Source organism: Myotis brandtii, unplaced genomic scaffold (genome assembly GCF_000412655.1).
Source record: "Myotis brandtii unplaced genomic scaffold, ASM41265v1 scaffold916, whole genome shotgun sequence".
In the NCBI taxonomy this organism is placed as follows: Eukaryota; Metazoa; Chordata; class Mammalia; order Chiroptera; family Vespertilionidae; genus Myotis; species Myotis brandtii.
Genome location: NW_005371774.1, coordinates 121,157 through 144,097, shown reverse-complemented (window position 1 = coordinate 144,097; position 22,941 = coordinate 121,157). Strand labels below are relative to the sequence as shown.

The 22,941-nt window shown below is 39.3% G+C and overlaps 1 protein-coding gene across 6 annotated transcripts in view; it reads right to left on the bottom strand.

Annotated features, from left to right (window-relative positions):
- IMMT (inner membrane protein, mitochondrial) overlaps window positions 1-22,941 on the bottom strand; it is a 50,500-nt gene that overhangs the window by 21,643 nt on the left and 5,916 nt on the right. Inside the window, exons 2-6 of one of the 6 annotated variants that reach the window (XM_005885633.2) lie at window positions 11,815-11,888; window positions 10,719-10,908; window positions 5,448-5,541; window positions 3,222-3,359; window positions 2,797-2,892 (exon numbers count right to left, since the gene is read on the bottom strand). In XM_005885633.2, coding sequence (XP_005885695.1) covers window positions 2,797-2,892; window positions 3,222-3,359; window positions 5,448-5,541; window positions 10,719-10,908; window positions 11,815-11,888 — 592 coding nt within the window. The remainder of the gene's footprint in view (window positions 1-2,796; window positions 2,893-3,221; window positions 3,360-5,447; window positions 5,542-10,718; window positions 10,909-11,814; window positions 11,889-22,941) is intronic. The other 5 variants (XM_005885634.2, XM_014532860.1, XM_014532861.1 and 2 more) reach the window with 5 other exon arrangements.

Genomic DNA, 22,941 nt, shown 5'->3' with positions numbered 1-22,941 from the left:
CTCTCTCTCTCTCTCTCTCTCTCTCTCTCTCTCTCTCTTTCTCTCTCTCTCCCTCTCCCCGTTTCTGTCTCTTTCTCTCTTTCTCTTTCTCACGCGCTTTACTCCCTCCTTTCCTTCCTTCCCCCCTCCCTTTTTTCTACGTTTTCTGAAAAACAATGGAAAAAATATACTCAGGTTAGGATTAACAAAACAAATAATAAAAAAAAAAAGGACAAAGCTAATACTAAGAAAATCCCAAATGTACAACTAAAGTTCAACTGAAAATACAGGGGATATATAGAGCTAAAGAGGCTACAAAGAAACATGCCTGAATTAATGGTGGGACATTTTTTCAAGCACAAAATAACAGTAAACCACTTTACAGAGGCTAGCAGACCCCGGAGATCAGGCTGCTGGCTTGAGGCCCTTTGCTTTTTCTTTTTATATTGAGTTGTATGAGTTTCATATATATTTTAGATTTTAAACCCCATATCAGATATATGGTTTGCAAATATTTTCTCTCATTCTACAGGTTGCCTTTTCACTTCATTGACTGTTTCTTTTGCTGCATAGAAGTTTTTTTAGTTTGATGTAGTCCAACTTGTTGAGTTTTTGTGCTTTGATTCTTGATAAGATATTTACACACACATTTTTAAATTAAAGTTTGGGAGAAAACTATGAGGTGACAGAAAAATCTTGAAAATTCTCACTTTGCCCAAAATGAAAGATAAAAATAACTAGACAAAGAAAAAAAGAACATAATGAAGCAGCAGGCAATGCCATCTTAAATTTATGGATTACTTCAAGTTGTCCATATGATAAAAGAAGAGTAAAAAATAAATTAAAAACATAAATAAAAGGGAAAAGTGATTTTGATTTGTAGTAAATAATTCAGAAAAAAACTAAAAAGTGGAAAAAATAGAAATATTTCTTATTTAGACGTCAAAATATTCCTCAAAAAATACAACATTCTCAAAAAAAAAACAAAACACACCAATAAACAATAAAACAAACAAATCTACACCTATGCTCCTCTGTCCCTTTTACACTTTACGCAATTCTAACAAACTTGCCTCCTCAGAGTAGGGCAGATCCAAGGCATTAGGAGGGGAACAGGAACCACTCAAGGCAGAAGACAAATAGAAAAGGGGTAGGGAGAGACACACACACACACAAACTCTAAAAAATGTAAAACAAACATTTCCTCAATTCATCAAAAGTTACATGCCCACTACCAGGAGACATCAATATATTGCAGCACAGTACAATAAATTATGTTCCATGTACCTTATTTAAGACAGGAAAATACATTTTTAACACATCTATTTTCTTTTTTTAGACCATCAGAAAACTTAAAATTGAAATGTAAAAAGAAATATGCTTTAGTTAGCTGGAAACCGGAAATGTGTGGAACATCTGTCCCCCACCAATGGCATATAAGAGGCTACCACAGTGAGAGCCCAGAGGCTGGGTAATAAAGCAGAGGGTGCGCCACTCTGAACTGCACAAATAAGTTTATGAATTTAACAATTAAAAGACTGTTAGGCCATGCAACCTAACACCAAAAAACCCAAACCACCCAATTAAAAAATGGGCAGAGGACTTGAATAGATATTTCTCCCAGGAGGACATATGAAAAGATGCTCAACATCTCTAATCATCAGAGAAATGCAAATTAAAACCATACTGAGATATCACATCACACCTGTCAGAATGGCTATCATCAATAAATCAACAAACAACAAGTGTTGGCAAGGAGGTGGAGAAAAGGGAACCCCCATGCACTGTTGGTAGGAATTCAAATTAATGCAGCTGCTATGGAAAACAGTATGGAGGTTCCTCAAAAATTAAAAATGGAACAGCAATTCCACTTCAAGGTATTACCCAAAGAAATCCAAAACACTAATTCAGAAAGATATATGCATCCCTATGTTCACTGCAGCATTATTTACAATAGCCAAGATATGGAAGCAACCTAAGTGCCCATCAATAGATGATTGGATAAAGAAGATGTGGCACATACATACAATGGAATATTACTTAGCCATAAAAAATAATGAAATCTTACCAACTATGACAGCATGAATGAACCTAGAGTATTATGCTAAGTGAAATAAGTCAGAGAAAGACAAATGATACGCTTTCACTTATATGTAGAACCTAAAAAAATAAACAGAAACAGACTCATAGATACAGAGAACAAAATGATAGTTGCTAAAAGGGAGGGGGGTTGGGGGACTGAATGAAAAAAGTAAAGGGATTAAGAAGTATAAATTGGTAGTTACAGAACAGACATGGGGATGTAAAGTACAGCATAGGGAATATAGTCTACAATATTGTAGTAAGTATGTATGGTGCTTCTTGGGTACTAGATTTATTGAGGGGGATCACTTAGTAAATTATATTAAGTATCTAACCATTATGATATATACCTGAAACTAATGCAATATTGAATGTCAACTGTAATTGAAAAAAGTAAAAAAAAAAAAAAGACTCAGGCAAATTGCAAACAATTTCTGTTCATCAGAGTACAAAGAACCTTTAGCACTAACCATAATAAGAACAAATGGAGAAAGTACAAGTATTATTTGGAGTTTTCACCAACGGTACACTAATAGCCCTTGTTACCTGGGTAAAAGCAGTTTAGATGGAAAGAACACAAATGATGAAATAAAGGTGGTGAATAGAGCAAGGCCACTAAAGAAAGAAAAGGAACCACAACTAGCTGATAGATGAGAAACTTATGCTGATGGTTGAAGAAGAGAGCAACTAACAGGGATGACCCGAAGCACTTCAGAAGCCGTCTGGTTTACATACACTCAAGCTTAACTTGTTCTTGCTTTTCCTGTTGTGCAAGGCGAGCTGCAACTTCTTCAGGTGGTCGCTCCCTTACAGAAGTTGAGGATGCTTCCTCTTGCAGCAAAAGTAGAGAGGAAATCAAATTTCAGCACAGAATTTCAAAAGCTCACAGGGATATAAAAATACCATCGTTTTACTTGCCAGCTATATCAACTGAGAGCATCACTCAATGACTCCAACATGAAGAAATAAGAAATCAGTTCTTAGACTCCTTGTTTTCAAAGTTTTATTCAGACCTTGAAATTGTAAAAATTACCTAAGCAAGTCTGCAGACTTAAAATCAATATAAATGTGTACTTACACAGTGTCTAGGGGTTGTCTAGGCATTAAATAGTTCTGATGAGCATATCATTTATAAACCACAATATACATAATTAAACTACCTGAGGTTGCAGCCTTGGCTTTTCCTTCATCAATGTGAGGGTGATCAGTTTTTACAGAATCCTCATGCTGAACCGCAGGGGCTGGGACCGACAGTGTATCACCTGCTGCAGAAATAATTTTGGCTGCCTCTGTAGATGCTGTAAATACGTTACTCATGGTATTTATAGTTTCCCGGAATAACAGAGAATCACACAGGTATCCACTACTACTACCACCCACTTCATGTCTGACTCCTTAAAAACACAAATGGATGTGCTGCCACTATTCAAACACACAAATAGACAGGGGCACTGTCCATCACATACCCACACCCAGAAGATACAACAGCTGGGAAACACTAGAGAAAAGAGTCTTGTCAGCATCCACCTGCAGTTTAACCATCATTATTCTCAAGCAAGGCTTCTAGTAACAGTACTAAGTGCACTAAATACCAACACATGAGAGGCGTACATAAAAGATTTACATAACATGGGAAAATAATAACAAAGGAAAAAAGAGCCTATAATGAAGAAGGCAGACAAAAGAAAGTAATTAACCAAAAAAACCATTTTAATTGAAGAGTGGTAGAGATGAAACAAGAGGTGTGAGCAAGAACAAGATGAACATTTTAAACACAAGATCACAGTAAAGATAGTGAATTAGTGAAGAACAGAACTCTGTTAAAATTATTTCAGACATATTTTTGAAGAAAGGAAAGTTGAAAAAACTCAAGAGCTCATAAATTATAAATAAAAGTGTTGAAGAGAAAAAGAGTAATTATAGAGGTGGAATAAAAGGGAAAAGAGCAACAAAATGGAGAAAATTTTTTTAAAGAACCGAAGGTCCCATTTAAGAAATAAAGCTGGAATATCACAAAATCCATTAGCTTCCTGCTCTCCATTGGACCCTTGTGAATTCTCCACAATAGTGATCTTATTAAAATAAAAGTCAGATATCAGTCCCCTGGCTCAGAACCCTCCCAAGGACTTCCCATCCCACTCAGATATAAAGCAAAATTCTTTTTTTTAAGCAAATTCTTATGATGGCCTCCCTTGCTGGCCTCATTTGCTAGTAGTGTTCTTCTCTTGCTCCACACCCCAGCTTCATCTGCTCCTTGCTGGAAAATGCCAAGCCCTTGCACTAGCTAATCCCTCTGCCTGGGATGCCTTTCCCCACCAGCCTTCCATGACTCACTGCCTCATCTCTTAGCCTCAGCTCAAATGAAACCTTCCAGGCAACCTTTCCCTACTGACCCCATTAGAACTGCAATATTCCCTTCCACACTTACTTACTACTAACATCCTATACATTTTACTTATGTATTTAATATATGATCTCCCTCCCCTCATCCCACTAAGGAATAATCCCAGTGTTTGTGTTTGTTAGTTTTTACTATTTATTCATTGCTATATCCCCAGTACCTAGAAGACTGCTTGGCACATAGGAGTGAATATTTGCCAAGTGGAAAAAAGTCAACTGATTTAATTGAGGACAGAGGAGACTAAGGAGTTCAAACATAACTAGCCTAACTCTAACCTGTTCAGTAACACATTTGAAGTGTATCGCTGAACAGGTTAGAGCAGTGATGGCGAACCTTTTGAGCTTGGCGTGGCAGCATTTTGAAAAACCCTAACTTAACTCTGGTGCCGTGTCACATATAGAAATTTTTTGATATTTGCAACCATAGTAAAACAAAGACTTATATTTTTGATATTTATTTTATATATTTAAATGCCATTTAACAAAGAAAAATCAACCAAAAAAATGAGTTCGTGTGTCACCTCTGACACGCGTGTCATGGGTTCACCATCACTGAGTTAGAGTTAGGTTCAGTGCTGTTCACTAAGGTGGGATTATTAATAAATCGTGATGGCAAAAAATATCTACAGATCTAAACTAGATCAGACACTTTAATCACTAAAAATAAAGAGAGGAGAAAAAAACTAGTGAACAGGGAAAAAACAGGTGCAAAAAGAGAATATGTAAATCTGAAGGGGAAAGCTAGGAGTCAGAGGGGAAAAAAAGAATAGAAAAAATAAAGTCTGTTGCAGGTAAGACAATTCTTGCCATTACCCTCACTGAGCAGCTATTCATAATAAAGCCCAATTCCATATCCCTCTCAACCTCTCAACCCCTAAAATGAGAGTCCTTCCTGCAGAAGGGCCGCCCTCTTAACCACGGGTACAGATATATTAAAACAATTCATTTGCCCATAATTTTAGAAGAATGATTATAAATATAGGTACCTGTTGAAGCTGGAGTGTCGCCCTTGTGTTTTTGGAGTTTAGATTCTTTCATTACCTCTGATAAACTGGAGATTTTTAGTGGACCAGACTCAATCTTGGAAATGAAAAACATTTAACATTTCAGATATAAAACTGTTTATTCAGAAAGGAAGCATACAGTAACATGTATTATTTCAACAATCAAGTCTTTCAGGCTTTTAACACAGAGTTAGCACTTTACAACATAATGTTTTATTAACCATATTAAGAGAAGCCTTCATATTAAAAAAAAAAAGCAGTTCAAAAATTTCATTCCAAAGGATTAATAGTAACAAAGACTTCTCTTAGGGCAACTAATACATGATGTATGAGTATCCCTTTAAATACCACTCTTTTTACATATACAATATTGAGAAGACTATTTCCATTTGCTTCCTAAATCATGTGTTATCTTCTGTATACGTTGTTAGAAACAAGTGATTTTTATAGGCTCTGAGTAAAAATGAAATTAGCTTTTTATATCTTTAATCTCCAGGATTCATGCAACTACATACTAAAAATATATAATCTAATTGTCACGCCTCTCTCTCAATTACCACCTGCCTTTAGTTTAAGGCCCTGTTCATTAACAGGACTGCCAGATGATGTGCTAGAGAAAATTACTGAGTAATAGCAATATTTTCATTTACCACCTATGTTGTCCCATTTTTTGCCAGAACTTGGTAGGCAGTGGGACTCAGATATCCCAAAGATGACTACTCAATGACTACTCAAACAAAACTCTGTCACTACCAGAAATTAAACATATATGTATTTTATTTTTATTAAAATTTTATTTTTTAAATCATGAAATACAGCTCACTATAACAAGCAAAATAATATCAAGATAAAGCAATAGTTTTCATTTGCCTCTCTATTGCTCCTTTCCCTTCCAGCACTCTCATGTTGCTACTGCTAATAGCTGAACTCAACGCTCCCCCCACCCGTACCCTGAGCAGAAGCTCAGGAATATACACACATACAAATTTTCATTTCTTTAAACTAAAATAGGGTTATATTATATAAATGACCATGTAACTTGCTTTTTTCTCATTTAACAATACATCGTGGACATTCTCTTCCAGCTCAAGAAATTCTTTTTTGTTGTATAATATCCTAATTTAACTGCATACCTAATATACTTGCAAAACCCATAATTTGGCCAATTACTCCCCTGTTTTTGGTCATTCAAGTTGTTTTCTGTTTTGTTAAACATCCTTATCCATATAATTGAAAAGCACTATAGAGTGGTATCTGTAGGACAGTTTGCCAAAAGAGGAATTGCAGGGTCAAAGGGATGGAATATTTTCAACATATATTAACAGATCACTTTCATATATGATTCTAGAAACCCATACTCTCACAATAAATGTGCTCATGTATGAATATGATCTATTTCTAGACTGACTTACTCTTTTGTTAAAAATACTTTTATTTATTTCAGAGAGGAAGGGAGAGGGAGAGAGAGAAACATCAATGACAAGAGAGAATCATTGATTGGCTGCCTTATGCACGCCTTTACTGGGGACCGAGCCTGCAAACCCAGGTATGTGCCCTTGACCGGAATCGAACCCAATATCCATCAGTCCACAGGCCGACACTCTATCCACTGAGCCAAACCAGCCAGGGCATAGCCTTATTTGTTCTATCTCTAATTTCTAATCCTGTGTCAAAACCTTACTGTTTTATTAAAGAAGGATTATAACAAAGTCATTATCTGGAAAAGCAAGTATCATCTAACACTTTTCAAAATGTTCATAGCTACATTATTTATCCTTCTATACGTACTAGAATCGTCATCTGATTCTTCAACCTCTAGAAAAATCTATTAGAATTCTATTAGCTATGTGCGTGTGCATGTATATGTACATGTATATGTCATTTCCCAGCTATATATAAATTTAGGAGAAATTTGAGAGAAATAGATAAATTTGAGAGAAATGACATTTTTAACATATGAGTCTCATCAAAGAATATAACATTTGTCTCCATTTAGGCAAGTCTTATTCCATGTCCATCAAAAAGATTTTAAGTTGCCCTAACTGGTTTTGCTCAGTGGATCCAGCGTCAGCCTGCGGACTGAAGGGTCCCAGGTTCTATTCCGGTCAAGGGCATGTACCTTGGTTGCGGGCATATCCCCAGTAGGAGGTGTGCAGGAGGCAGCTGATCTATGTTTCTCTCTCATGGATGTTTCTAACTCTCTATCCCTCTCCCTTCCTCTCTGTTAAAAAAAAATCAATAAAATATATTTTTTTAAAGAAGATTTTAAGTTTATCTTCTCTCAATATTTACTATCTATGCATAAATAACCATGTTGGCACTAAAAGGATTCCCATAAAATAAAATGTATATTTTTTAAAAGCATTAAGTTGAGCCTTGGCCAGCATGCACAGTAGTTAGAGCATCGGCCCACAGCACCAAAGGGTTGAGGGTTTGATTCCTGGTCAAGGGCACGTACCTGCATTGTGGGTTTAATCTACATGGTTGGGACACGTGCAGGAGGCAACCGGTTGATGTGTCTCTCTCTCTCTCTCTCTCTCTCTCTCTCTGTTGTTTCCACTCTCTCTGAAAAGCAATGGAAAAAATATCCTCAGCTGAGGATTAACAAAATATAAAAATAAATAAATAAAAGCAATAAGTTAATAACAATGCGTAACAATTCAGAATGCTAATAAATAAATGGTAAAAATTTCAAAATAAAAACACTAACTGCTATTTTAATTTAGAGGTGAGAAAACTCACTTTGGTCTGTGTAGTGAAGGATGCAGACTTGAAGAGAACATTAGTAGACAAAAGAAAGGAAGTAATTCAGGGTAGAAGACCACAATGGCAAAAGTTGTGCAAATAGAAGGGATCTTTGTGTAGTTCTCCGCTTTAACCCAAGGCCCTTGGAACAGTGCCTGGGTACATAATAAGCATTCGGCATACATTTGCTGAATAAGAATGGAAAGCACAGGCATATTTATAAGGTAAACTGGCATAAAGCCAAGGACCATTCAGAGATAAGGCCCAAAAGGTAAATGAAAGCCAGACTGGCAAATGTATCAAATATCAACCTAGGAACTAGTAAAAACCACCAACTACAGAATAAAGGAACTGATGGCCAGCTCTTAGGCTAACAGTTAACCACTCTTGGATCCACTTTCCTTATTCAGAACATGAGACAATTTCTAAAGTCTCTAGTTTTTACATTCTGCGATCTTGTCTTTTAAACAATCCTATATAATAAAAGGGTAATATGCAAATTGACCCTAACAGCAGAACGACTGGGAATGACTGGTCACTATGACACACACTGACCACCAGGGGGCAGACGCTCAATGCAGGAGCTCTCCCTGGTGGTCAGTGCGCTCCCACAGGGGGACCTCTGCTCAGCCACAAGCCAGGCTGACGGCTGCCAGCACAGGGGTGGTGGCGGGAGCCTCTCCCACCTCCTCAGCAGCGCTAAGGATGTCCGACTGCAGCTTAGGCCTGCTCCCCGCTGGCAAGTAGACATCCCCTGAGGGCTGCCAGGCTGCTCCCCGGGGAGCGGGCGTAAGCCAGCAGCTGGACATCCCCTGAGGGGTCCCAGACTGCGAGAGGGCACAGGCCGGGCTGAGGGACCCCCATGAGTGCACAAATTTTTATGCACCAGGCCTCTAGTAGAAAATGTACAAAAGTTCTTGATAAGTGAGCTCATAAAAACATGATAGCACTTATCCGATTCTCTGATATTGATATGAGGATAGCCTATCTCTGTTTCTCCCCACCCCTTCCAACTCACTCTAAAAATCAATGGAAAAAAATATCCTCTGGGTGAGGATTAACAAAACAAAAAAAGAAAGAAAAGATTGTGTAGGATGAGAGGAACTAATCTAGTCTGTAAGTTCATTTGCATATGAAATGATAAAGGTCAGAACTGGGATAAGGATAATGGTAATGCCAGAAAGAGAATAAATATCAGAGATTAAACATGATAGAATAGCTAATAAAATATAGGCAACTATGGAAATGAATCCAAGAATTCTAACCTACCTACCGGACAGCATGGTACTATCTTTAATACAAATAAAGCAAATCGGGAAGTGTGTAAGTTTTGAGGTGGTCCAATATGGACCTGCCAAGTTACCCTAGTGGAAATGTTCAGTGGAGTAGCTAAAGGACTGAGAAGAAGTCAAGGTTATTATTGAGAGAGATAAACATGTCACCTACGAAGAATGACACTTAAAGTCACGCATGAAGTGAGAAAAGAACACTACTATGAGCTATTCAGCCTGACTCCATGCTCCTAGAATTGCTTCCAGCTATTTCTCCTGGGTTATGGAGCTTAAAATGGACTGAGGATTTTAGAATGAATCCACAGGATTCTGCTCCTTGATTATTGGAGATGCAAGACTATCTCCCTCAGGCAGCATAAACATTTCAAAGTTCATACAAAGAATAAATGATGTAGAAGACTAAACAAGAACATTTTGAAAAAGCATGTTTGGGGGCTGGGGATTGTCAGAGGACACTTGCTTTTCTAAATATTAACTTTGTTACAGGATTGGCCTCTAGACCATACTAGATACTGGAGAACAGAAGTCCACCCAGCTTCTAAGAATAAACTGATCAGCCATGTCCAGCCTCACAGCATAAAGAAATACCCAATACTAAATCAGCAAATATCCATGCTCTCTTTTGTAAATTTTTTTCAAACAGTTGTTTGAATGAAAATATATTTAAGATTTTTTTTTTAAGCTTGATGGGGGAAAACAAGGGTGAAACTCTGAAGAATATGTACAAAGTCCAAGGAATGCCAATCAGTACTGAAGAACCAATTAGTATGTAGCTGAAAATTCTGACTCTGATTTGTGGCCTACAAGGAGCCATTACTAACAAAAACATTTGGGTTCTGTGTCAGGACCATTCTACGTTTGTCTTCAGTGGTGTAAGTCAGAGCTTGACAGCAGCAATGGTGTGGGCTGACACGGACCCTCTCAGTTCACAGGACAGCTAGGGTTACCTCTACCGGAGCTGGCTCTTCCATTTACCTTCATGTGCCAACCAATTATTTCCTATATGGTGTATACTAAGTGGGAGCACTTATGGGACTCCAAAGGGATAAAATTCTAACACTACAGATTAATATTTTTAAAAACCTGACAAATCCATCTACTGAATTATACATGCAAGTTCTACTAAATTATATATGCAAGATACTTTCAAGATGAAAACAACCTGCTTTTAAAAGTATGCCATAGGGTAAATTGAAGTAATATTTAAAATGCTTACCGGCTTCTTTGACAATGAAATACTATAAGGTGAGGAACCAAGAACCATTTCAAAGAGTTTGTCTGAGTAAGGTATGGTTTTCTCTACACTTTCTCGGAAATGAGAATCCAATTTGGCATACAGGATAGTGCCACCAATACCTCCGCCAACAAACAAAAGACCAGCTCCAGCAATTTTGGCAGGAGACAACCTGAGTGAAAGAAATAGGAACACATTTATATTTCCTGCCTCTCCTAAATCTATGCAAAGACCTCTAACCACTACTGCTCTGCCACTGCTTCAGATCACAGCAAGCTTATTAGCGCAGCTGCACATCACCTTTCCCTGATTTATTTTAAACATGTCCACAACAGAAAATCACATTTATTTATGAGTAACTAAAAAAAATTTAAATACAGTAATAGCTAGGATAGATATGAAGCAATCTACCCTTTAACACTTAACATTCAAGATGTTCACAATCATGAAATTTCCTTTGAACCCAAAAAAGAACTATCACTTTCAAATTTCCTCTTCCCTTAAATCAAACCATTTATAAAAGTAAGATAATAAAACAACAAACATAACTAACAACACTTTTTAAATTACAATGTGCTGAGTTCTGGACATAAATCTATTTGCCATAGAGTGGAAGAGAGCACAGGATGGGGAAGCTTCTACCTTGAAAGCCAACTAATTACCAAAGAACCAAAAAGAGAATCATAACAAACTTTCACCTACAAGTAAGTAATGATCCAAATATATTACAGTAAAGCTTCAGTGTTCGAACCCCTTAACAAAAAGGTTCCAGCAGCTATTCCCATAGTCAAGGAAAACACACACACACACACACACCCTCTTAGCCAGGGGTCCTCAAACTTTTTAAACAGGGGGCCAGTTCACTGTCCCTCAGACCATTGGAGGGCCGGACTATAGTTTAAAAAAAAACTATGAACAAATTCCTATGCACACTGCACATATCTTATTTTGAAGTAAAAAAACAAAACATGAACAAATACAATATTTGTATTTGCATGTGGCCCGCAGGCCGTAGTTTGAGGACCCCTGCTCTTAGCAGACAGTTAAAAGTCTGTTTACAGTGAGACATACTACATACCCAGAACTGCCTGCAGTGGAGTATCTACGGCATGGTCGCAAGGGACGGAGGATAAACTTCCCACAGAGACAACTCTAGAGAGGAAGAAGGAAACATCAGAACCAATACAGTTAAAGGAATGTGGAAAGCTTTTAGAGTTGGTAACTTAAGAACTAATACTTTTATTACAAATGTCTTCATTAAACAAAAATTATTTTACTTTCAGAAATTAATTTACCATGAAACATATTTATAGACCCTTAAAAACAATGACGATTCTTGCACCCCAAAGGTCATATAAAATACATTTTAAGATTTTTAAAAAAGGGATTATCAGACTATGATCAATTAGCACTTTTAAGTGTTATATATGTTAATTATTTCTTGGATATAAGTGGGATTTGCCATAATGCTTTTTTTTTTTAATTTCAGAGAGGAAGGGAAAGGGAGAGAGAGAAAGAAACATCAACATTGAGAATCACTGACCAGCTGCCTTCTGGCCGCCCCCTACCAGGGATCGAGCCTGCAACCCCTGCATGTACCCTGACTGGGAATTGAACTAGTGACTTCCTGGTTAATAGGATAAAACTCAACCACTGAGCCACACCAGCTGGGTTCTCTCTCTTAATTAAAAAAAAAAGTGTGTCCTCAGATGAGAATTTCCAAAAAATACATTTAAAATAAAAACTCAAAGTTTAGTTGTGTATAGAGTGAGCTCTCCCACATTCTTCTGACCCCCAGCTACTCAGCCAATGCTATCCAGATACATTTTGTGCCAGAGAATTCCTGACCCACAACCTTTACACAAATGATACCATGTTCAACACCCAGTTCTGTACAAAGGTTCATTCAACAATACATATTTGAGATCATCCTATCAATATATGACAATCTTTGGATTTTACTGATTCAGTATTCCATTGTATGGAGGCTACTTAATGTATTTAACCAGCCCTCTTTGGATTGACATTGGGTTTTTGTCTTTATTTTTGTTATAATAATTCTGCCTGGGAAACATAATGTCATTTTGGCTCAATTCTTAAAATTTGCAATGTTGATAAGTACTGCAAAATTAGTCAAACTGCCCTCTAGTAATAATATGAGAATGTTTTCCACAGCCTTCCAACACACTTTCAATGCAGTTTTAATCACAATTTCCTTTATTATGACTTTTTTTTATATTTATGATCCCTTTTTATTTCCTCTTATATGAAGTATAAGAGCATATCCTTTTACCACTTATTTAAATAAGACTAATCTTTTTCATACTCTTTTAAGTGTTCTTTATGTATGAAGAGAAACTAGCCATGTATCTGCTAAATGCAATGTTTTTATCCAGTTTGTGATCTGTTTTTTATCTTTGCTTATGGTAGCTTATGCTGTGCAAAAAAATTACTTCTATGTAGTCAAAACTGTCAATTTTTCCTTGTATGCCTTCTGAGTTTTCTCATATCCTTAAAAAGCCACCCTCTGATTATATAATAACTAGGGGAGGGGAATTGGGGGGGGTGTCCCTCAGCCCCACTTGTGCCCTCTCACAGTCTGGGACCCCTCGGGAGATAACCACCTGCTGGCTTAGGCCCACTCCCTGGGTGGCAGATAGCAGGCCCGGATGGTGGCAGGGCAGGCGGGATGGCGCTGTCCCGCCCTGCCTGCAGTATGCAAATTAGCCGCCATCTTTGTTGGCCGTTAATTTGCATATCGTGCTGATTAGCCCATGGGAGGCGTAGCGAAGGTACGGTCAATTATCGTGTTTGTCTGTTATTAGATAGGATTCTTCCATGATCTCTTCTACTCTGATGGTTTCATTTTTTTATATTTAAATCTTTGAACCTAGTGTAAGGTATAAGGTATAGATTCAATTTTATTTTTTTCCAGATGTCTACTCAGTTGTCCCTAAATCATAGAAAGCATAATCCACTTTTTCTAACAATTTGAAATGCCACCTTTAAAATATACCAAATTCCTGGATGCATTTAGAGTACCTAATTTGTTTACTTATCTATTATCTATTTATAATTAATACCACAATGTATTAACTACTGCATATTAGAATTAGCTTTCAATCTGGTAGGGCTAGTCCTCTCTTTTAGTACTATTCTTTTACAGAATTTTTCTGGATTAAAAAATTTTTATTGAATTTATTAGGGTGACATTGGTTAATAAATCTATATAGGTTTCAGGTGTACAGTTCTATAATACATCGCCTGTATACTGTAGTGTGTTTACCACCCCAAGTCAAGTCTCCTGTCACCATTTATCCCCCTTTTACCTCCCCCGATACCCCTTTCCCTCTGGGAATCACCATACCATTGTGTCTATGAGTTGTTTTATTCTTTGCTAAATTCCTTCACCTTTTTCACCCAGTCCTCCAAACGCGCTTCCCTATACAGCTGTCAGTCTGTTCTCTGTATCTATGAGTCTGTTTCTATTTTGTTTGTTCATTAGATTCCACATATAAGTGGAATCTGCATTGAAAATGTGTTGGAAGGCTGTGGAAAACATTCTCATATTATTACTAGAGGGCAGTTTGATTAATTTGGCAGTATTTGTCAATACTGCAAATTTTACTTTAAGAAATGACATTATGTTTCCCAGGCAGAATTACTTACTATTATAACAAAAATAAAGACAAAAACCCAATGTCCATCCAAATCATATGGTATTTGTCTTTCTCTGACTGGCTTATGTCACTTAGCATAATACTCTCCAGGTCCTTCCATGTTGTCCCAAAAGGTAAGATTTCCTTTTTATAGCTGAGTAGTATTTCACTGTGTAACTATACCACTGCTTTTTTATCCAGTCATCTACAGATGGGCACTTGGGCTGCTTCCAAACCTTGGCTACTATAAATAATGCTGTAATGAACAGAAGGGTGCATTTCTGGATTTTTAAAAGCTGGGCTATCAAAATGCTTTCAATGAAATAACACACCTTCAAGTATAAAATGCACCCTGATTTAAAAGGGGTAAAATGTGAGCAAATTTATCTTTTATGACCAAAAATGATAGCAATAAAAAGTTTCATACTTCTGTATGAGAAAAAAACAGAAATGATAATATCATGAGTCATATTAATAGGATTTTTATTAAATCTGTGGCTCTTGATCTTTAAAAAAGTATCATTTTCATTAGCCTACCTTCATATTCTATGTAGCATTTAATATCCTGAATAGAACATTAAAAGCTAGAAAATTTAAGGCTTTCATGGTTTTATCACACAAGTAAAAGTCCATAGACACCAGTTTAGTTTTGCCTACTTAAAAAAAGTTTATTATCTTCTAAATCTCTTTTAATCTAGAGGTTTTCCCTCCAAAATTTAATTTGTTGAAAGGAACCTGGGTTGCTTGACCTGTAGAATTTTCCAGACTGGATTTTGTTCAAGATGCAATTTAACATGTTCCTGCCCTCTGTACTTTCTGTAAACTAGCGTTGGATCCAGACACTTGCTCAGGCTCAGGTTTACCCTCTGGCAAAGCTTTAGGTGGTATTGTGTTCTTTCATCAGGAGGCACATGTCTTGGTTGTCTCTCTTAGTGGATGTTATCAATTGTGTTACTGTACAATGTCTATATTCATTACTTTATTCAGAGTCGCAAAAAGTAGTCTCTAATTCATTATTTTTCATTCATTTGACATTTTATTTTTTTTATTTTTTTTAGTTAATCTTTACACAAAGATATTTTTTCCATTGATTTTTAAAGAGAGTAGAAGGAAGGGAGGGAGGGTGAGTGAGAGAGAGAGAGACATATCAATTGGTTGCCCTGAGGACTGGGGCCACCTGGAGCCGGGGAACTAAACTACAACCCAGGTACATTCCCTTGACTGAGAATTGAACTCTCGACCTTTCAAACACTAAGCCACACCAGCCAGGGTCATTATTTAACACTAGAGGCCTGATGCACAAAATTCGCACAAGAGTAGGCCTTCCTTCCCCAGGCTGCCGGCACCGGCTTCCCTCTGGCATCCGGGACCTGGGCTTCCCTCACAGTCCCAGCTCTGTACAGGTCATCTGGAAGGACGCCCAATCTAATTAGCATATTACGCTTTTATTATTATATATATATATAAATATATAAAAGCCTAAGTGACCATTATGACCAGTCAACCAAACGACAGGTCAACTGGTCACTATGACAACACACTGACCACCAGGGAGCAGACACTCAATGCAGGAGCTGCCCCCTGGTGGTCAGTGCGCTCCCACAGCCAACCTCCCGTGGTCCCTTCCCCCCACCCCCCGCCAGCCCCAATGTACCCCGATCACCGACCAGGCCGAGGGACCCTAACCATGCACAAATTCGTGCACTGGGCCTCTAGTAGATATAATAAAAGGCTAATATGCAAATAGACTGAACCACGGAACAACCAACCAACCAAACAACAGGTCACTATGAAATGTGCTGACCACCAGGGGGCGTGTGTGGAACATGGCAGGCATCGGCCAAGACGGAGATGGTGGAGCAGGTAAGCGGGGATGCCAGATCAAGGTGGGGGTGCCAGTCACTGTTATCAGGACAAGCCTCTGGTGGTTATTGAAAATTCTTTGCTCCCATGTGCTGTGGTCCTGCCTGGCGCTCACACCCGCTGCCGGCGCCCAACACTCAGTCCCGTCAGTGGGTGGAAGTGGCGGCTGCTGGCCCCAATCGCCCCTGAGGGCTTCTCCACCTCCCCCTGCTCCTGAGGAGCGATCAGGGCAGCAGCTGCCACTCGCACCTGCTGACAGCACCAGTCCTGCTCACACTCACTGCTGGCGCAGCCCCAATGGCTCTGCGCCGTCAGCAGGTGTGAGCGGGGCCGGCACTGTCAGCACGTGGGAGTGGCGGGAGCAGCGGCAGCGGTGGGAGCAGGGCTGCCAGTAGACAGAGGACCAGGAGCCATGGCAAGAGGGGCCAGGCAGGGGCACGGAGGATGGGCCATACCCACCCCTGTGCCCACCACAGCCTTGCGCCCCACAATTCCTTTCAAGGTGCACGAATTCGTGCACTGGGCCCCTAGTATATAGATAAACATAATTTTTATCTATATAATAAGTGCTATTTATTTTGTAAAATAACATGATGCTATTATTCATGCACTCAGGGGGGAGGGTCGCTCAGTCTGGCCTGTGCCCTCTCGCAGTCCAGGACCCCTTGGGGAATGTCCCACTGATGACTTAGGCCTGGGGGAGCGGGCCTAAGCTGGCAGTCAGACATCCCTCAGGCAGCCCGGAAGCCTGCGGGGAGCAGGCCTAAGCCATTAGTCGGACATCCTTAGCACTGATGCAGAGGCAGGAGAGGCTCCCACCACCTCCACTGCGCTGGCCAGCCATGAGCCGGCTTCTGGCTGAGCAGTGCTCCCCCTGTGGAAGCACACTGACCACCAGGGGGTAGCTCCCTGCATTGAGCATCTGCCCCCTGGTGGTCAGTGCATGTCATAGCAACCAGTCATTCCCAGTCATTCTGCTGTTAGGGTCAATTTGCATATTACCTTTTTATTATATAGGACTAGTGGCCCAGCGCGCAAAATCGCACCCAGTAGGCCGCCCACTGCTTCCATGGAAGCCAGCAGGAGCCGCAGCGCACCCGCGAGGGAGGTAGGAGCCGTGCCACTTCCGCGGGAGGGAGGCGGGAGAGAGCCGCCACTGCCTGCAGGAGCCCAGAGGAAGCCGCTGCCATCGCCGCCCACGGAAGCTAGAGCAGGGGGTGGGACCGAGAGGTGCTCCATGCATCTCCTGGTGACCAGTCACACACACAGCCCCGCCCACCCGTGAGCACCTGCTGTGCATGCAGCCTCCTGCTGATCGGTCGTTACACGTGAGGACGTGACAACCACTTGCATATTAGCCTTTTCTTATACAGGATTATTGTATTATTTTTTCCATAGTTACAACGGTACACCTACTTTTGCCCCACTCTGTATATTGTATGTTGGTTATATGGGCAACAGATAACTTGTCTCTTTAGTTAACAGGTCTTTAGGCTGAAAGGAAAATTGCTTAAGGGAGCTATATCCTAAGAGTCACATTGACATCCAAAATGTCCTATTCGCAGAGGAATCTGATTTCGATGACAAGACCCTGATGCTGTAATGGGATCAGATTTTGAAGGGTTTTGAGGAAGGTTGTGAATGTATTTGAAAATTGTAAAGGGCAGGCTATATTATCCAAAAATGACTGCAATAGTATTTCCTGTAGCACATGCTCTTCCAGAATCCTGCCACTCCTCCAAAGTGAGTTCTACTACCCTCCCCTTGAACAATGCCAGGACTTGGTTATTAATTTACTAATAGAGGGCACTGAAAGTGTCACTGTGTGACTTCGAAGACTAGAACATAAAAGGGAATACAGCTTCTGCCAGCTGCCTCTCATCACATTTGCTCTTGGAACACAGCAACCAAACTGTGAGGAAGCCCAGACTGTGAGGAAGCCTCTACTGGATGTGTAGGTGTTCCAGCCAACAGCCCCAGCTGAGGTGTCAGATGCAGCCAGTATCAACTGCCAGACATGAGAATGAGGAGGTGTGAGATGACTCTACCCCCACCCACTGCCTGACTACACCCTCATGAGGGCCACTGAGGCCAGCTGAGTCCCAGCAACCCCCAGAACTTAGACAATAAATAAAAGTTATTTTACCCCAAGCTCGAGGTAGTTTATGTAGCTATAGCTAATCAGAACACTATCTTTATGAATTCATGAATTCAAACACTTTTGGTGGATTTTAACCAATTGTAATTATTATCCTTTTAAAAATTTAAATTGTCCCCATCTTTGGCCAATTAATGCCACTTCAATATATATTATCTTTTTATATTAATTATGTGTGTGTGTGTGTGTGTGTATATATATATATATAAAGAGAGAGAGAGTGTGAGAGAGTGTGTGTGTGTGTGTGTGTGTGTGTGTGTGTGTGTGTGTGTGTGTGTTTGGTCTCTATACCTCAAGCCATCTGCAAATACCTAGTGGCAAGCTGTTTTTTTTCCATGTGTGTAGTAAAATTCACTTATAAAAGTCACCATTTTAACCTGGATGCTGTGGCTCAGTTGGTTGAGAATGGCCCCATTAACCAAGAGGTCACCGGTTGGGCCCCGGCCAGTTGCTCAGTGTTGAGAGCGTTGGCCAGCAGACCAAAGGGTGGCAGGTTCGATTCCCAGTCAAGGCAGGTACTCAGTTTTAGGTTCGATCCCTGGCCAATCGGGGAGCATGCAGGAGGAAACCAGTCTATGTGTCTCTCTCACATCAATGTTTCTCTCTCTCTCTCCCTCCCCACTTCCTCCCTCCCACTCTCTCTCTAAAGATCAACGGAAAAAAATATCCTTGGGTGAGGATTGAAAAAACATTTTAAAAAGAGATCACCGGTTGGATTCCAGGTCAGGGCACATACCAGGGTGCAGGCTCAATCCCCAGTAGAGGGTGTGCAGGAGGCAGCCAACCAATGTTTCTCTCATCAATTTCTACCTCTCTCCCTCTCCCATCTGCTCTCTCTTAAAAATAAATAAACCTTTTTTTTCAAGTCACGGTTTTAAAGTGTGCTTTCAGTACATTCGCACTGCTATGCAACAATCAAAACCTCTAATTCTAGAACATTTTCATCACTCCAAAAGGAAATTCCTGTGCCAACTACATAGTCTCTCCATTTCCTCCTCTCTCCATCCACTGACAATCACTAGATCTACTTTCTGGCTCTATAGATTTGACTATTTTGGATATTTTGTATAAATGAAATCATATGTAGCCTTTTCTGCATGGCTTCTTTCACTTGGCATAATGTTTTTAATGTTTATCCTGTTGTGACATGTATCCTGCATATAGATGTACTTAATTTATTTTATGGTTGGATGTAATATTTCATCATATAGATATACCATATTCTGTTTATCCAGACATCAGTTGGACATTTGGGTTGTCTCCATCTTTTGGCTACTGTGAACAGTGCTATGAACATTCATCTGCAAGTTTTTGTTTGAACACCTGTCTTCAATTCTTTTGGGTAGAACTTCAGGGTCATGGTAATTCTATGTTTAACTGTGTACCATTTTATATTCCCCAGCAGCGTATGAGGGTTTCAATTTCTCCACACCCTCACCAACACTTGTTTATCACCTAGTGCCGTGATCGGCAAACTGCGGCTCGCAAGCCACATGCGGCTCTTTGGCCCCTTGAGTGTGGCTCTTCCTAAGCCTTAGGAGTACCCTAATTAAATTAATAACAATGTACCTACCTATATAGTTTCCGTTTAAAAAATCTGGCTCTCAAAAAAAAAAAAATCTGGCTCTCAAAAGAAATTTCAATCGTTGTACTGTTGATATTTGGCTCTGCTGACTAATGAGTTTGCCGACCACTGACCTAGTGAGTGCACCTTCTGATGCGGTTGTTGACCACTTATATGTCTTCTTTTGATAAATGTCTATTCAAGTCCTTCGCCCATATTTATTTGGGTTGCCTTTTTGTAGTTGAGTTGTAGGAGTTCTTTATATTCTAGACATTACATCCTTATCAGATTATGATTTGAAAATATTTCCATTCTTTTTACTGTCTTCCATGTCCCTTGATGCATAAAAATTTTTAATTTTAATGAAATATAATTTATGTTTTGTTTCTTTTGGAATCAACCACTGCTAAATCCAATGTCTGCCTCCAGAGCTCTCTTTCTCAAGCACCATACTTAACTATCTCTTTATTTCTATCCGAAATAAAATTAAATATGCCACTTTAACACACAAAATATTGGACACTTCTTAGTTCTAGAAATCCTTTTTGTTAATAATAACCTATGATGTAAAAAGGACAATACTGTTTCAAAGTAATTTACTTTGACATATAACCTTGTAATAAATGTTATAAGGTTAGCACTGCTGCTTCTAACCTATAGAAATATGATTAAAAAATAAATAACCCCCCAAAAAAGCAAGATAAAATGTACAGTTCCCATGTAATGTCTTTGCACTGATGATCTTTTCCTTAGCTACTCCAAACTAAAATGAACATATAAAAAGTCAATTTGGCCCTAGCCAGTTTGGTTCAGTGGACAGAGTGTCGGCCTGTGGACTGAAGGGTCGCAGGTTCGATTCCGGTCAAGGGCAAGTACCTCAGTTCCCGGCCTGGTCAGAGCATGTGTGAGGGAGGCATCCATTCAATGTCTCTCTCTCTCACATCAATGTTTCTCTCTGTCTCTCCCCCTCCCTTCCACTCTCTCTAACAATAATGGAAAAATATCCTCAGGTGAGGATTAACAAAACAAAAAAGTCACCAAAATCCAGCATTACAGCCTGAAAACAGGGAGTTTAATTAAAGTCCCCTCATATGAATCCTATCTGGAGGTTCCAGGTTTCCCTCTAGACTTTGCTGGTTGCTGTAACTGACAATGTTTCGTGATTTTTGTAATAAGCATTCCTCCCACACAAACAAAAGACCTCCAGAAATTAATGACATTTGAAATGCAATTTAATATGCAACAATTTCAATTTTTCTATAGTAAATTTATTTTATAAGAATCATGTGTTGCCCTAACCGGTTTGGCTCAGTGGATAGAGCATCGGCCTGCGGACTGAAGGGTCCCAGGTTCGATTCTGGTCAAGGGCATGTACCTTGCTGGCGGGCATATCCCCAGTAGGAGGTGTGTAGGAGGCAGCTGATCAATGTTTCTCTCTCATCGATGTTTCTAACTCTCTATCCCTCTCCCTTCCTCTCTGTAAAAATCAATAAAATATATTTTTAAAAAAAGAATCATGTATTAAGATTATAAATATATCACAATTAAGTCCAGTAAGTTTGGCACTGCAGCAGTATTATCTCTCAGTATAAACACATTCTTCGTTTAGGAGAAAAGGTGCTCTTCAGTTAGGAAAAGGAAATGGCTGATATTAAACCATATGGCAAAAGTGGAAACTTCATACTTTAGTTTTCCTTGCATATATGAATGAATATACATTACTAACATATTCTCATTTGTGTGCTCTAAGTTATAATATAAAATTTATTTCATATGGTTTGAAAGCCACTGGTCTAGAGAAATGAAAACAAGGAATAAAAAAAAGAAAAAAGGATTCTACTGTGGGTGGGAGCAAACAGCAGGCTGCATGATAAACTACTTTCTACCACGTATGTTTAGCAGACATTTTCATTAAGTAACACACTGTTTTATAACCCTAACAGAAAAAAAAAGAATTCTAGAAGATAGCTCATAATATCCACACACAAGTTCAATCCTAAATAGTTTTGCTATCAAAGTTGTTCTTAGTCCTAACTGATTTGGCTTAGCAGGGGTCCTCAAACTTTTTAAACGGGGGCCAGTTCACTATCCCTCAGACCGTTGGAGGGCCGGACTATAGTTTAAAAAAAAAACTATAAACAAATTCCTATGCACACTGCACATATCTTATTTTGAAGTAAAAAAACAAAACGGGAACAAATACAATATTTGTATTTGCATGTGGCCCGCGGGCCGTAGTTTGAGGACCCCTGGCTTAGTGGATTGAAGGTTGGCCTACAGAATAAAGGGTCCTGGGTTCAATTACAGTCAAGGGCATGTACCTCGGTTGCAGGCTCGATCCCCAGCCCCGAACAGGCACGTGCAGGAGGCAACCAATTGATGTGTCTCTCTCACATTGATGTTTCTGTCTCTGTCTCTCCCCGATCCTTCCACTCTCTCTATAAATGGAAAAATATCCTCTAGTGAGGATTAACAAAGTTGGTCTTAAATAAACTGGCTTTGTCAGCCCTTAAGAACAATAATATTCTTTCTCTTCTTTTAAGTGATAAGCAGATAACACTATTGCATATGCAGATGACCACAACCAAACCTGTAGTTTGGGAGAGGGTTAGCTTGGTCCTCCAAACCTAATGACCACCTCAGAAAAGGTTGTAGAACAGGTGATACAATATAGTATTGGGAATAAGAGAAGAAAGAAGGTGTTAGATGTGGAAAATAATAAACTGAGAAAGATTCAGAGCTCAGAAGTACATTTCTGAAAAAGAACACAATTCATTTCTGCTGAATATCCATATGTAAAGATTTTTTTTTAATTAAATCTTTATTGTTCAGATTATTACATTTTTCCTCTTTTTTTTCCCCCCGTAACTCCCCTCCTTCCAGCTCCCACCCCACCCTCCGCCCTCACTCCCCACCCACTGTCCTCATCCATAGGTGCACGATTTTTGTCCAGTCTCTTCC